Source organism: Equus caballus, chromosome 23, assembly GCF_041296265.1.
Source record: "Equus caballus isolate H_3958 breed thoroughbred chromosome 23, TB-T2T, whole genome shotgun sequence".
In the NCBI taxonomy this organism is placed as follows: domain Eukaryota; kingdom Metazoa; phylum Chordata; class Mammalia; order Perissodactyla; family Equidae; genus Equus; species Equus caballus.
The window spans coordinates 37,803,115-37,815,999 of NC_091706.1; the positions used below are offsets into that span (position 1 = coordinate 37,803,115).

Sequence of the window (12,885 nt, forward strand, 5' to 3'; positions counted from 1 at the left end):
GTGGTACAGCCCTTACAAGGGACACCAAGCTGACTTGTAGGTGGTCTCTCTCCTCTTTTCCCTGCAACTTTGAAATCTTTGCAGTAGGGGGAAAATGAGTTCACACAGGGAGAATCTACCTAATGTTGCAATTCATATTAGTAACACATGACAGCTTGATCTTAAAGGATTCTAGACTGTGAAACTGAAGGCTGCGAAGCACAGAGGGGAAAGTATGATTCAAGGTATTATCTAGACACAAGAGGTTCTATAACCAGGTGTGATGGAAGCCAAAGCAGGGGTTTGGGGGCCCCCTGCCTATCCTGGAAAAGAACAAGAGGGTCGATAAAGACCCTCTGTGCCCTCTTTCACGCCTGCAAATCCCAATCCAATTGGCTTAAGAGGTTCCACAGTATTTTGGTCAGACTTGATACGACGTTATGGAAAACCATCTCATTTTCACTTCATCCTAAAATCTAGAAGCAACATTAACATCAGTGCTTATTTTCTTGAAAACTGAAGAAACAAGTATTATTGTTGTGGAAATTAATTGTTAAAATCTCTAAAGTTAGGATTACGAACAGCAGAGGATAGCCTGGGATAGAGCAGACAGAGAAGGGGGATGATACATACAGAGATCCAACAAAGGCCACGTCAAACCAGAAGGCCAGGCCGTGGACGAGGCCAGACTGTGCCATCTGAAACACAAAGGGGATTTCTACTCTGCAAGGAAATAAAAAGAGAGAAAGAAAGGAGAAACGCTTGGAATCATCTTTTTGTTGACAGGCATCCTAGACACATTTGTGAGAACAGTGGGAACATTCACAGAATATTTTCTTTTTCTCTTAAGCGCTTTTGCTTTGGCAGCAAGGTTCTCTCTGTGGGTGATGGATGCTTGGGTGACACCGTGCATTTGAGAATGGTGCTTCTTGACAAAACTCCGCAAGGGCCACACCACCGTGCCGCAGCGACCCAGAACGCCACAGAGCGAGTGCAGCCTCCGGAGCTGGGTTCAATTACTGAAGAGCAGGACGAGCCAGGACACAGGGGACAACCATCCCCAGAGAAGCCAAAACATGGGCTGTGGCAGCTCCCCTGCGCAGCTGTGCAGGAGGGAAAGGCCGTTCAGCCTTCCAAAAAGTGAAGAGCACCACAAGGGGGAACATGAGGCTCAGGAAGTCACTGTCATAGTTCATTTATTTTTCCGGGAGGCAATTTAACTTCTCACCAGGCACCAGGCAGAGTCACGCAGAAGTGGCTATGGTTTATGCCAGATGCAGAATAAGTGTGAATAGAAAGAACGTTGGAAAAGATATAACAAAATCTAGATGCTGGACCTGAACTATCTGGGGAAGCTTGGAAAGTCACTGAAATTCTCTGAACCTCAGTTTCCTCATTTGTTGAAGGGTGGCAAAAATCTCTCTTGCTTCCCTCACAAGGTTCTGTGCAGGTCAAATGGGGAAAAATGTATATGAGAGTGCTTTGCAAACTTTAAAGTGTTTCACAATTAAAAGAGGACATTATTGGTCCATCGCTGGGGCCATGTCACTCCAAGGAGACTTATTGTAGGGACTGCTCTAGAGATTTGCAAAGGAGGTTGTATATTTGCACTGATGATGCCCCCAAAGGCCTAACTTCTTCTACCCTGCAGCAGTCAGAGCATTTCGAGAGTTTTCCATTGTACTTGTCACTTTGAATTTGTTGGTACTGCATTGTAATTATTCTTCCCATTTTTTGCATTTCCCTCAATGGACTACGAGCTCCTCAAGGGTAGACTTTACAAAACGACTTTTTGTACCAGCATAGTACCTGGCATCATAGGAGGTTCTCAATCAACATTCGCTAAATCAATGCACAAAAGAATGGATGACATCTCTGGAAAGCTAACATAGACACAATTTTCAAAAAATTCCCTGGGACTCAGGAGGTAGCCCAGGGCAGCAAATAAAGCCAATGAAAGTCAATTTTGTCCAGGCTTGTGGTAGTTATTAGAGTTGTTCCCAAACACCCATTCTCTCGCCCCAAGCAAACAGTAGGATTGCATTTATCTACTCACTGGAGCTCAGGCACTGTCACGTGATATGGTTTGACCAAGTAAATGCAAACAGAGGTGAGTTGTGTCATTCCAGGCAGGAGATTTTATTGCCAATACATACTTTGCCACACACCTTCTCTTTCCTTAGCAACCAAAATTATCACTGAGGAATAGACAGACCAGATAGAGGCTGCTGCACCAGCCTGATTGCTGGGGTGGGTGATGCAGAGCTAAAACTGGTGCACAATGGATTAATAGAGTAGGAGAGTAAGACACCCAAGTTATCAGAAGCCACTGAGGTTTCCTCTTGTTAACGCAGCATGTTCTAGCCTATGCTGATGGACACAGTACCCTTTGTCCATCGTGATCTCAAGATGGCTGATGGTTTGAGTGAGCCAGCTGCCCCTTCTAAAGTCTGACCCTTGCTTCCTCACGAGTCCAGGCAGATTACAACCTGACTGGGTCTTAAATTTCTTACCCAGAGAAAAATTATGAATATTGATCTCAGAAGAAAGAAGAAAAAGGGTAAAATACTTGTGAAAAGTCACCCAAAGAGGATTCACATCACCATCTGAGAAATGAGTCCTCATTTCAGAGGCTCTTCACCTGGAGGGAAAGGGGGCAAAAATTAACATTTATTGAGTGACCTCTTTGAAAAGGAGCCAGTGCCTGCAAAACTCTTAGCACAGTACCTGGTATGCAGGAAGCACTTCACAAGTGGTAGCTTTTCTTGTCAGTATTATGGGCACTGCCTGGGGGAGGGGTTAAAAAGCCCAGACTCTGGAGCCCATGGAATGGTTCCAATCCTGGCTCTAAGACACTTAGTACTTCTGTGACCTTTTGCAACTCATTGCTCCACTCTGCCTCATAATTGTCATTGGTAAAATGGGGATAACACTAGTATCATTTGCATGGGTTGTTGTGAGGATTAAATGAGTCACTGCCTGTAAAGGGCTCAGAACACTGCCTGGCTATATAAATACAAGCTATTACTCTTTCATTTTTATCATTCAATTCTTAAAACAATCCTATGAAGGAGCCATCATTATCCTCATTTTGCAATACATGAAACTAGTATGGATGCACCATTCCTGCGTGAGATTCACACCCCAAATCTCTGCTCTGAGTGAGCCAGAAAACTCTGCACTGAAGTTCTGGGGAGGGGAGAGGTGGAGAGAAGATTTTAACAACCAAGAGTGACACTGATTTGTACAAACCTGTGGAGATCTGCTTCTTCTGCATCCATAAAGTTTACTGTGTACTTGACTGTCCGAGCCATCAAAATCCGAATGTCAAATGTGTCCTTGGGAAAAAGAAAGCACAAAGATGTTATCTTTCTGTTAGGATAAACTGAACTCAAGCAGGATTGCAGTTTAGCTTTCCTCCTGAAATTTTAAGTCTGTAAGAGTTACAAGATAGAAGGTATGCGCTTAAAGAGAATAATATGAATAATAAAAAGCTAATGTTATTTAGTGCTTACTATATGTCAAGCACTAAGCACTCTGTGCTTCACTACATGCTGAGTGCTTTGCTAGGTTATATCATTTAATCCTCACAATAGCTTGGGAGTAGGCATTTGGTGTTTTTTTAATCATCCAGAATTTACCTCTTCTCTACATTCCAAGAAGTTCCATAGAAACTTAGTCCATGCTCAGCTCTAAGTATGGCAGGTGACTCCATTTTGGCCAATCAGAGCATTACTTTTTCCCTGAAGACAATCATTGGTTCACAGATGGCACATGACTCAGGTGGACAATCAGGCTCTATCTAAACAAATTCTTGAGTTTTGCCTAAGTTATTGGGAAAAGACAGGCTCTCTTGTGGAACTTGGAGTTGTAAGACTCCAAGGCTGGAGCTTCTGCAGCCGTCTTGCTACCATGAGGGGAGATCTTGTCTAGCAACAGAGTTAAATCAGAGAAAACAGAGACAAGTGATGAGAATAGAAAAATCAGATCGTGGTGACATTGTCTGAACTCTTGCAACAGGTCCATGAAACAAGCTCTATCTCCAGGCTTTGCAATTTTTGAGGGGCAGTAATTCCATTTTAGCTTAAGCCAGTTTGAGTTAGGTTTTCTTCTACTTACAACTGAACAAGTTTCAGAGAATGCAAACTTAAAGTTGTCCATGGTTACAGAGCTAGATGGGGCCACAAGTGAAACTGAAATATGTTTGACAGCAAAGCTCCTGTTCTAAGCTATTTATTATACAAAACTTCCTCTTCTATTATGCCTTGGGCCAGTAGAATCAATGGCAGGATATGGATTATTTACCAATTATGAGGGCTGAGTATATGCATGGGGCAGGTCAGGGCAGTGGGAGAATTAGAAGTTACTTATTGAAAGGCAGTTAGAAAATCTCCTTGCTTTCAACAATATCATTCTCTGAGAAATTTCTTAATTGATTGGGAGATCAGAGCTGGAAGACCTGAACACATAGTGCTCGAAGGAGCTCTTTCTTCTCTTCCATAATGGCTTAGCACAGAGCCTGGCAGCACAATGCATGCCAGGTGCATGAGTGAGCGAGTGAGTGAGTGAATCAATAGATAAACACAAGGGGAGAGAGACTGTAAAGAGAACACACTTACTACTATGGGCTGTCTGAAGTATTCCTCCACTGCAGCACCCCGGAGACTGGACAGGTTGACCCCGTAGAAGCACTGCTGGTACCTGAAGTAGACAGCACAAAGAATCACCATTATCTTGTCCTGCACCTGAGTTCCCAAGTCCCTCACAGCTGTGACGTGCTGCGAGGCTGCCTCACAGGTCCTCTATGTTAGCCCTGGAGCGAGTGCGAGAATATACGAAGGGCAACTGGTCTACAGGGAGTGGCAGAGGAGGAAATTCTCTCTAGAGAATCTTCAGACCTGTACTTGACCTGGGGAGGGGAGAGGGGAGGGGGGAAGCAGTTGAGTGAAGGAAATTACTTGTGGGTAGATTACTCAGAAGGATATTTGGAGATAGGAAGCTCTTTGGGCTCCCACTCTTGACCTGATGTCCCAACATGGCTGCCTGCTCTGTGACACGCTGTCCACGTCCTGAAACCCAATTCCTCTGCCTTCTCATTATCCCATCCCAGAGTGTGACTTTAGATCTCCAAAGCCTCTCTATATGCCTGTAGTTTTAGGAAATAGATTTCCCTTGTCTGCTCTTCTGTAGCCACCGGCCTGCACCTTCAGGATGGCATTTGCTGCAGTGGCCGACACGAGGCAGAGAGTCACAAGTGAGTGAGGGCTGTGTCCAGTGGTGAAGTGGAGCTGGCTTGTCAGAGTGCATTGTGCATATTTCTTCCCAATCCCGGGGTCACGGACATCTGGACCACAGAAACTGGCAAACACTACGGATCACGCTGTATCTCCTCCATGAGCCAGAAGTAAAACATTTACCAGCACACCTCTGGCATGTCTTACCTTTATGTACCTGCTGCATGTCAGACCAGGCATGGAGCACAGCAGGTACTCCAGGTCAGCTTGGCTAATGGTCTTGACTATCTATTTAGAGGGGAGGTCTAGGATGTGGATTAAGAGTAGCATTATTCAAGCTCTGCCATGGACTAGCTGTGTGCCTTGGGCAAATCATTTGACCTCTGTGCCTCAGTTTCCTTATCTCTAAAATAAGAATAATTAGAAGCTCACTTTTTAGGGTTATAGTAAGGGTTAAATGAGTTAATACAAGCACTTTCAGCAGTCTTTGACATTTTGTTACTACTATATAAGTGTTGGCTAAAATTCTCTGAACTTCACCTTCTCGGACCAGCACTGAGGACTAGGGTAGTGGTTCCCAGTCTGACTGTGCTGCGGGATTACTTGGGGGAGCTTGTTAAAAATTCAAATTCCCAGGCCCAACTCCAGAAAGTCTTGGGGACCCATCATGAGAGACTGAAAGCCTTTATCCTGAGCTTGAAAAGAGGCGTCCCTAAGAAGGGTGTGTGTGTGTGTGTGTTGTATGGCCTCTGAATCAGATTCATCAGCCTCCACCCTCCCCCAACCCCACACCCACCAACCTGCAGGGAGGAGAGAAAAAAACAACAGCACAGAATAAACATTAAAAAAATGTATGGTGCAGTTAGATTTTGATGGAAGGACCAGTCAGAGTAAGGCTCTAAATCAGAAATCAAAGCTTCAAATGCCCTCTTGGGAGGCCTAATCATGTTATGTCAACAGCCAGTCCTCAACCTGCAAGTGAAACGCAAGCCCCACTGAGCAGCTGACAGATCCTGAAGGGCCTGTACTATCTCTCACCTCTTAGTCTTTACTTGTTTTCCTTTCTATCTAGAACGCCCCTTGCCCCCTTCTGCCCTGTTAATTCCCACTCAATCTTTTAAGACTTAGCTCAAATATTCCCATTTAAAATTTTAAAACCTTGTGTTACGTTAAATATTTAAGTTTTACACATTTAAAAGCAAAAGTATTTTCTTATTCATCAGTATATACTTAGCACTGACCTGGCATATTGTTAGGACTAAAAATTATCTATCTACCTACCTATCTATCTTTAATGAATGAATTGGGGACTTGGTGTCCTTAATAACCCTATGTGTGGGCATGGTTGCCAATGAGGATAACGGAGAAATGAAAAGTCATCAGCCTCAGTTTCTCTGGCTTGATTACTTGTTTTCTAACCTTCTTCCACCAAGGGCTGCAGCCTGGCTGGCCAACAGGTAAAGCTGAACAGTGCCGCATGTCATTTTATAAGTATCCATACTGAAAACAAGGCTCCTACAATCCTAGAAAATGCTCGGAAACAGAACACTGCAAGTTTAAACAAGCTTTCCAGTATTTAGGAGAGTGGAAATATTCTTGGGGAAATAAGTCATTGTCACAAAAGTTTTTATTAGCGGGAAGGAGGAGGGAGAGGGGGAGAAGGGAGGGGACAAGAGGGACAGAGACAGAGAGAGACAGACAGAGAATTTCCCAGAGAGCCCAGAAGGACACCCCCTGGTCCATCTTTAGAATCTCCTGGGAAGCTTTTAAAAATTGCTGATGTCTGGACTGCATCCCTCCAGTTGCGATTTCTTTGATCTAGCGGTTTAGCCGTACTGCTTGTTTGCTTCCAAAGCTCGACAGGTGACTCTAATGTGCAACCAGGGTTGGATACTACTAAGCTAGCTGTTCTAGAATCCTCGCCAAGTAGGTGAAAGAGAAAACCCCAAGGGCAAAGATACTCTCTACCTGGCAGTGACTGAGGTTGAAAACTGCTCTCTATTTGTTGCATACAACCTCAGCTCTCAGAGACGCTCTGTCTGTGCCATTTACTTTGCGTGTTCCATGCCAATTAAAACCCAGCAGCCACGATCAGTGTGGTGCAAACAGGCACTGTTCCTCGGGCAGACGGAGAGCTGCGGGCAAAAAGCCCACCGCCGGGGTTTTAAAAACTTTCTGGCTGGACCATCTTTCTAATTCTTAGAAATCTCAAATCTCTTTCTGAAATGCATCATAAAATAATTAAAGCAGATGGGAGCTGGCGTCTCTCTGGGTCTCCTAAGATACATTGTTGGGGGGTGATGGATCAGGAAACGAATCTGTTGATTTGGAAGCTAGTGATAATTTCCATTGTTTTCATCACATGTGGGTTTTATTTTCCAACTTAACTTCTGGCCTCTTTATGAGCGCATAAGGTGGAGTCCATGTGTGTTTTTTCCTCTTCACTTAAATTTCCAGTGTACTCCTTACCCCCTCCCCTCCTTCTCCACCATAGTACATGCAATATGGGGGAAATTCCTGCAAATACAGTCCAAAGGGAAAACAATCTTACTATTATGTCCTCCTAAACATACCCAGAGTCCAGAGAAAGAGGCATCCATTTACCACCACATTAGCTTCTCTACATTCTCCACGCAGAGCCTAGCTTGGAGAAGCATCCAGGAAAACCTTCCCTCTCTGGTCTCTTTTCTTCTTGTGGCCTCTCCTCTAGTTCACCTGGGTCTTTTGTCTCTCCTCCTCCTCCACACATCTCCTCTCCCCTCCAGTGTCCTGGATCTGTCTGAGAAGGATGGGGGCACAGCCCCAGGTTCTCTTGCAGAGGTTAGCACTGGTCTCTCAGATTCAACAGAGGGGAGCTTCTCCAACGCAAGCACTCCTTTCTCTTGCTGAGATGAACGCACTGTCTCATCGGATAACTCCGATATTTGACTTTAATAAAAATCTTTGCTTCTTCATTCTATTGTACCAAAAACAAATTCACTCATCCACATTAAAAGCTTCCTTGCTTTAAAAAGACCAGAAATGAAAGAAAAGGAATAAGAAGAAGGAGATAAGAGGAATGGAAAATCCTATTCTGCTGTTTGACAATTAAGCAACTTTCGGGTATATTAATGTATTATGCTCTACCAGAATTAACAACCAGGGGTATGCCAACCTGATGAGAGATGCATATAACCCTGAGACCTATAAAACAAAAGAAGGGTCCAAGGATGTCACCTAAGCCACACGTGGTGCTGAGCCACACACAGTATAAGAGTGTGGCTGGAATGGCCTGGTAGGAGTGCCTGGTAGGAGAAGGATGTGTATCTAGGAACAAATTGCACCTTTGTTTCATTTCTTATACATCCCTTATATACAGCAGGACTTTAGGCTTGGTTGTTTTTGACAATTTTCTCCATCAGCAAAATGCAGACATACCACAGTGTAAAGTGGTATCTGTAAAGATGCTTAGCTCATTATGTCTCTTTTGGGTTTAAACTCCAGCAAAGTAATGTGGCTTATATTTTACATGTGATATAGTTATATACCTTTTATATTTGTGAAAATACATTTTTTTTAGTATAAAGAAGAGGTAGAAATGGGTGCACAGTCCTTAAAAGAAATCAAGCTTCAGATTGTGCCTCTTTTGTAAGAAGTAAGGGAAAGCCTGTGATTCTGTAAAGGAACCCATGGAGCATCCCTGGGTGCACCACTGTAGATCTAGACATTACTGGTTTGCATAAGAATTGGAGCTGTATTGGAAGGAAGAGCAGATCACTCAAGACAACTATGGTGGCCATCTCCTGTTTGTTCTACCCAGGAAATAGTTACTCTTCTTCTGGTAACAGCACCAGATTTTCTTCTGGGAAGCACCTCTTCCCCTCTCTCACTTCTTGTGGTTTGGATGGTCTTGACTCTGTCCTTAGTTCTAAAGGTTGGCATGTGGCTCAGTCCCAGCCAATCAGAGCATCTTATCACCCTGGCCTTGGCAATGGACCCACAGTTAAGCCTCTGGCCCGACGAAAGTCAAGACTTTTGCTCAAACTGTCACAAAGGAGAAGTAGAAATGGAGCTATGAGTCTATAAATCTGGATTTGCTGGAAACCACATTGCTGCCATGAGGGAAAAGTTGATTTAAGAATGGAGCTGGATATGAGGGATAGAGAGAGACCAGGAGCCAATGACAGTTGCCTGCACTCTGGAATCCATTTGTGCTGGAGAACTTGAATCTACTTTTCAGCGTTTCAGATACATTAGTCAAAGTAATCTTTTGCTTAAGCAATTTTTAATTGGGTTTTTAGTCATTTAAAACCAAAAGGAGGGCCAGCCAGGTGGCACAGCGGTTAAGTTCACACATTCCGATTTGGCGGAGCAGGCTTTGCTGATTGGGATCCCGGGTGTAGACCTATGCACCACTTGTCAAAGTGTGCTGTGGCAGGTGTCCCACATATAAGTAGAGGAAGATGGGCAAGGATGTTAGCTCAGGGTTGGTCTTCCTCAGCAAAAAGAGGAGGAGTGGCAGCAGATGTTAGCTCAGGACAAATCTTCCTCAAAAAAGGAAAATAAAAAATCAAAAAACCAAAAGCATCGTAACTGAAAGAAAACAGTTAATAAAATAAGAGTCTGCCTGTATGTGTGCTATGAACGTAATTCTGAGAGAACAGTTTAGCCTAATTCAGTGAAGTCCTAATTCTGTGAGGACTGAACTAAATTGCTTTAAGTTAGAATGTACAGAACCAGGCCAGGGGATGGTGTGCTAAACGTCCGCTGGAGTTGGCAATTCTGTCTGGAAATGAAAAGCTCTGATGCCAGAGGATCCAGAAACTGAAATACTGAATTCCTGACTACACAGGTCTGGGCCCAGAGGTAGAATATTATGAAAGAGCTATGAGTTTGACTTAGGAAATTGTCAAATATAGAAATTGAGGTTTATTCTATGAGCAAAAGCCAGAGGAGTTCAAGAGCTGCAGATATAAACAGAGAAGCAGAGGAAACATCAAGAGGAAATACTGGGTAGCTGAAAGGAGATTATAGTCTAAGGAATCAATGAAGTATAAATGAAAGAAGGACAGGAGCATGTGAAAACGCAAATATGATGGCGCTAGTCACAATAGTATTCCTGCAAAAGTTCTTTCTCTGTGATGCTTTGTGCCATATACTTGGCTTCTGACAAAAATTTGGTTATATTACATGGTAATTTGAAACGTTCTTATTTGGTCCACATTTATTTCCATGAATCAGTGACTAGCCGGCCAAATATATTTTTAAAAAAGATCAGAAGGTCTAAAACTTTAGCTATGCCAAAAGAACCGTTAGTAGGAATTTCAGTTTGGGGGCAGAAGTAGCCTAAGAACAAACCATCCGTTACCTTTGCAGTAGAATTTAGCAGCTGGTCCATTCAGTCGAATGGATTTCCTTAAAAATAATGTTTCTCAGCAGTACCATGGTCAACAAGGCATTTAGTAGACTCAGGGTGGAAAAGTGCAAGAAGGGAGCTTTCATTGCCTGTGGCAGAGTCTGCATACATTCATCTTCCCTTGTCCTTTGCAAGCACAGACTTCTGATTTCTGTAAAGAACAACTGATCACAGGCCATCCACCATGGGCATCCCTGATGTCACTCAATTGGCTCTGCCCTTGTCAAGAATGATGGATGAATACCATCACTCACAATACTCTGGAAAGGAAACTGAGAAGTATCTGCGGTTCCTTAGGTGGTACATCACCTTTTAAGTGTCACCTCAGATCCTCTCAGTCTTACCATCTCTGGAATCTTCAGCAACGTGTTCTGCCCCTGCTGTGCCAAGGTGTAGGCTCATCTGGCCCCACATGGGCACAACCCAACAGTGCCTCACCTCAGGCCTGCACTACTTCTCTCTCCCCTCCTGCCCTGGGGCACATCCTTGTGGACTCTGGGGCATGAGACCCATTTAGTGTTCCTGCATGCACAAGTCAGAAGTATAGCCTAGTTAATGTTGAGGAGTGAACAGTTGAACAATGGGGTATAAAGCCAGTGGATAAGTTAATTTCTTTCTGATCCTCTGTGTAAACTGTCCTGAGATTGAGTTCCTTCAATCTCTTGAAGATGGTCCTGCTGGATGAAGCAATCTCTTGGTGTTTGATACCATGTGGTGGTCAGCTCAGTAATGCACCTTTGCATTAGGTATCCTTCCTTCTCTGTCTCACTTTAGTTTCTCTCCATTCTTGTTTCACTGGGATTGCATTCCTTAATAAAATTGTCTCTTTTAAGCTTTGCCTAAGACTGTGCTTCCTGGGAAACCCAAGCTAAGACAATCAATATGAGGCGTGGCCCCAGAATGTAGACCCTCAAGATGGAATTACTCATCATTTTGATGAAAATAGAATCCTCATTGCTAGTGGTGAGTGGGGGGTGATAACTCTTCATATGGAGATTCATCACAATTACTAACGGTCTCCCTGGAGGTTAGTTAGGATGTAGTAAATGCAGAAGGTGAAGCATTGGACTTTATGGTGACCGTGTGCTTGAAGTTTTGGGGCAATGATAATTATATGGATTGAGGGGTAGGCAAGCCTCTGTTAACAGCATTGGAAGACTCGCAAAAAGAAAATTATAATCTCATAGCAGCCAACCTCCAACTTAAGACACACTGTGAAATCCAGAGGGCTGCTTCAGCAGAACTTAAAGGAATTCTTATCTCTTTGGTGTTCCAAGGCCTGCTATGCTGGAAATCAGGTACAGAATCTGACAAGTAAGACTTCCACATTCCTGACTCTGAAACTGCCCCATCTCCCTGTTCCAAACAACATAGCAAAACAGTAATAGTAGAAGAGCTGCAAGGGAGACTGGATGTGCAACCTCGACGGGTCTTATGTATCAAAGCTGGCGTCCGGACAGGGAGAGACTAGGGCCCTTAGACCTGGGATTGCGATAGTTGAGTGGACAAGGCAGAGAATCCTGAAAATACCTTTCAAGCTCTCCTGAAGCCTTCACGCCAGCAGGAGCAGAATTCTCATCCCTCTTGTCAGAGAACAGCTTCCCCTTGCCTGAAGACTGCACAACAACTTCTCCTGAAGCCTGTGCCTTCCAGGATTATTCTGTTCTCCTCGGGATCTGCCTCACTATTGTCTACTGTCTCCAGGCTAACGACCCCTCATTGCTGTCAGACTGACAGCTCAAGCACAGCCTGAGCAGTAAGGACAATTCCTATTCCGGCAGGAGATAACTTACATACCCCAGAAACTGCAGAAGCTGGACAATATTTTCTGCTAAGAACCAGGGAAATACATATGGGAGTGGATTCTAAGTGTGCTAGACTAGGAAGGACAGAATATAAGTCAGTATAGGATACAATTCATTGACATGGGCACTCATAGGATTCAATGTTCTAGCAAGATATCAGTCCTAATAGTCTTCTGGGATGTCAGTTTGAAGCTTAGTCAGGAGGATGGCTTACAGTCAATGAGATGGAGATTCCAGAACTTCTGCAGCATAGAATTGAGGAAGGAGTCAGAAGGCTTAGGGAGATTTACTAGGAAGACCTAAGAACACGCCACTGCGTTCTCAGGGGAAGCCCAGGAAACTCACCTGTCATAAAGGTAATAGGGAACAAACTAGTGAGAGAGTTGTGGTATCTTTGAGAAGCTTAGGGTGTCTGTCCCCAGTGGATCAAAGATGGGGACGCTGCCATTCAACTGTGCTCTGAATGAGCACA

The 12,885-nt window shown here is 43.9% G+C and overlaps 1 protein-coding gene across 2 annotated transcripts in view; it reads right to left on the reverse strand.

Moving 5' to 3' along the window:
* LOC100058496 (histone-arginine methyltransferase CARM1) overlaps positions 1 to 12,885 on the reverse strand; it is a 255,612-nt gene that overhangs the window by 17,415 nt on the left and 225,312 nt on the right. For both annotated transcript variants that reach the window (XM_023627281.2, XM_023627282.2), the window contains exons 8-10: positions 4,599 to 4,680; positions 3,232 to 3,317; positions 613 to 702 (exon numbers count right to left, since the gene is read on the reverse strand). In XM_023627281.2, the coding sequence (XP_023483049.1) occupies positions 613 to 702; positions 3,232 to 3,317; positions 4,599 to 4,680 (258 nt within the window). The remainder of the gene's footprint in view (positions 1 to 612; positions 703 to 3,231; positions 3,318 to 4,598; positions 4,681 to 12,885) is intronic.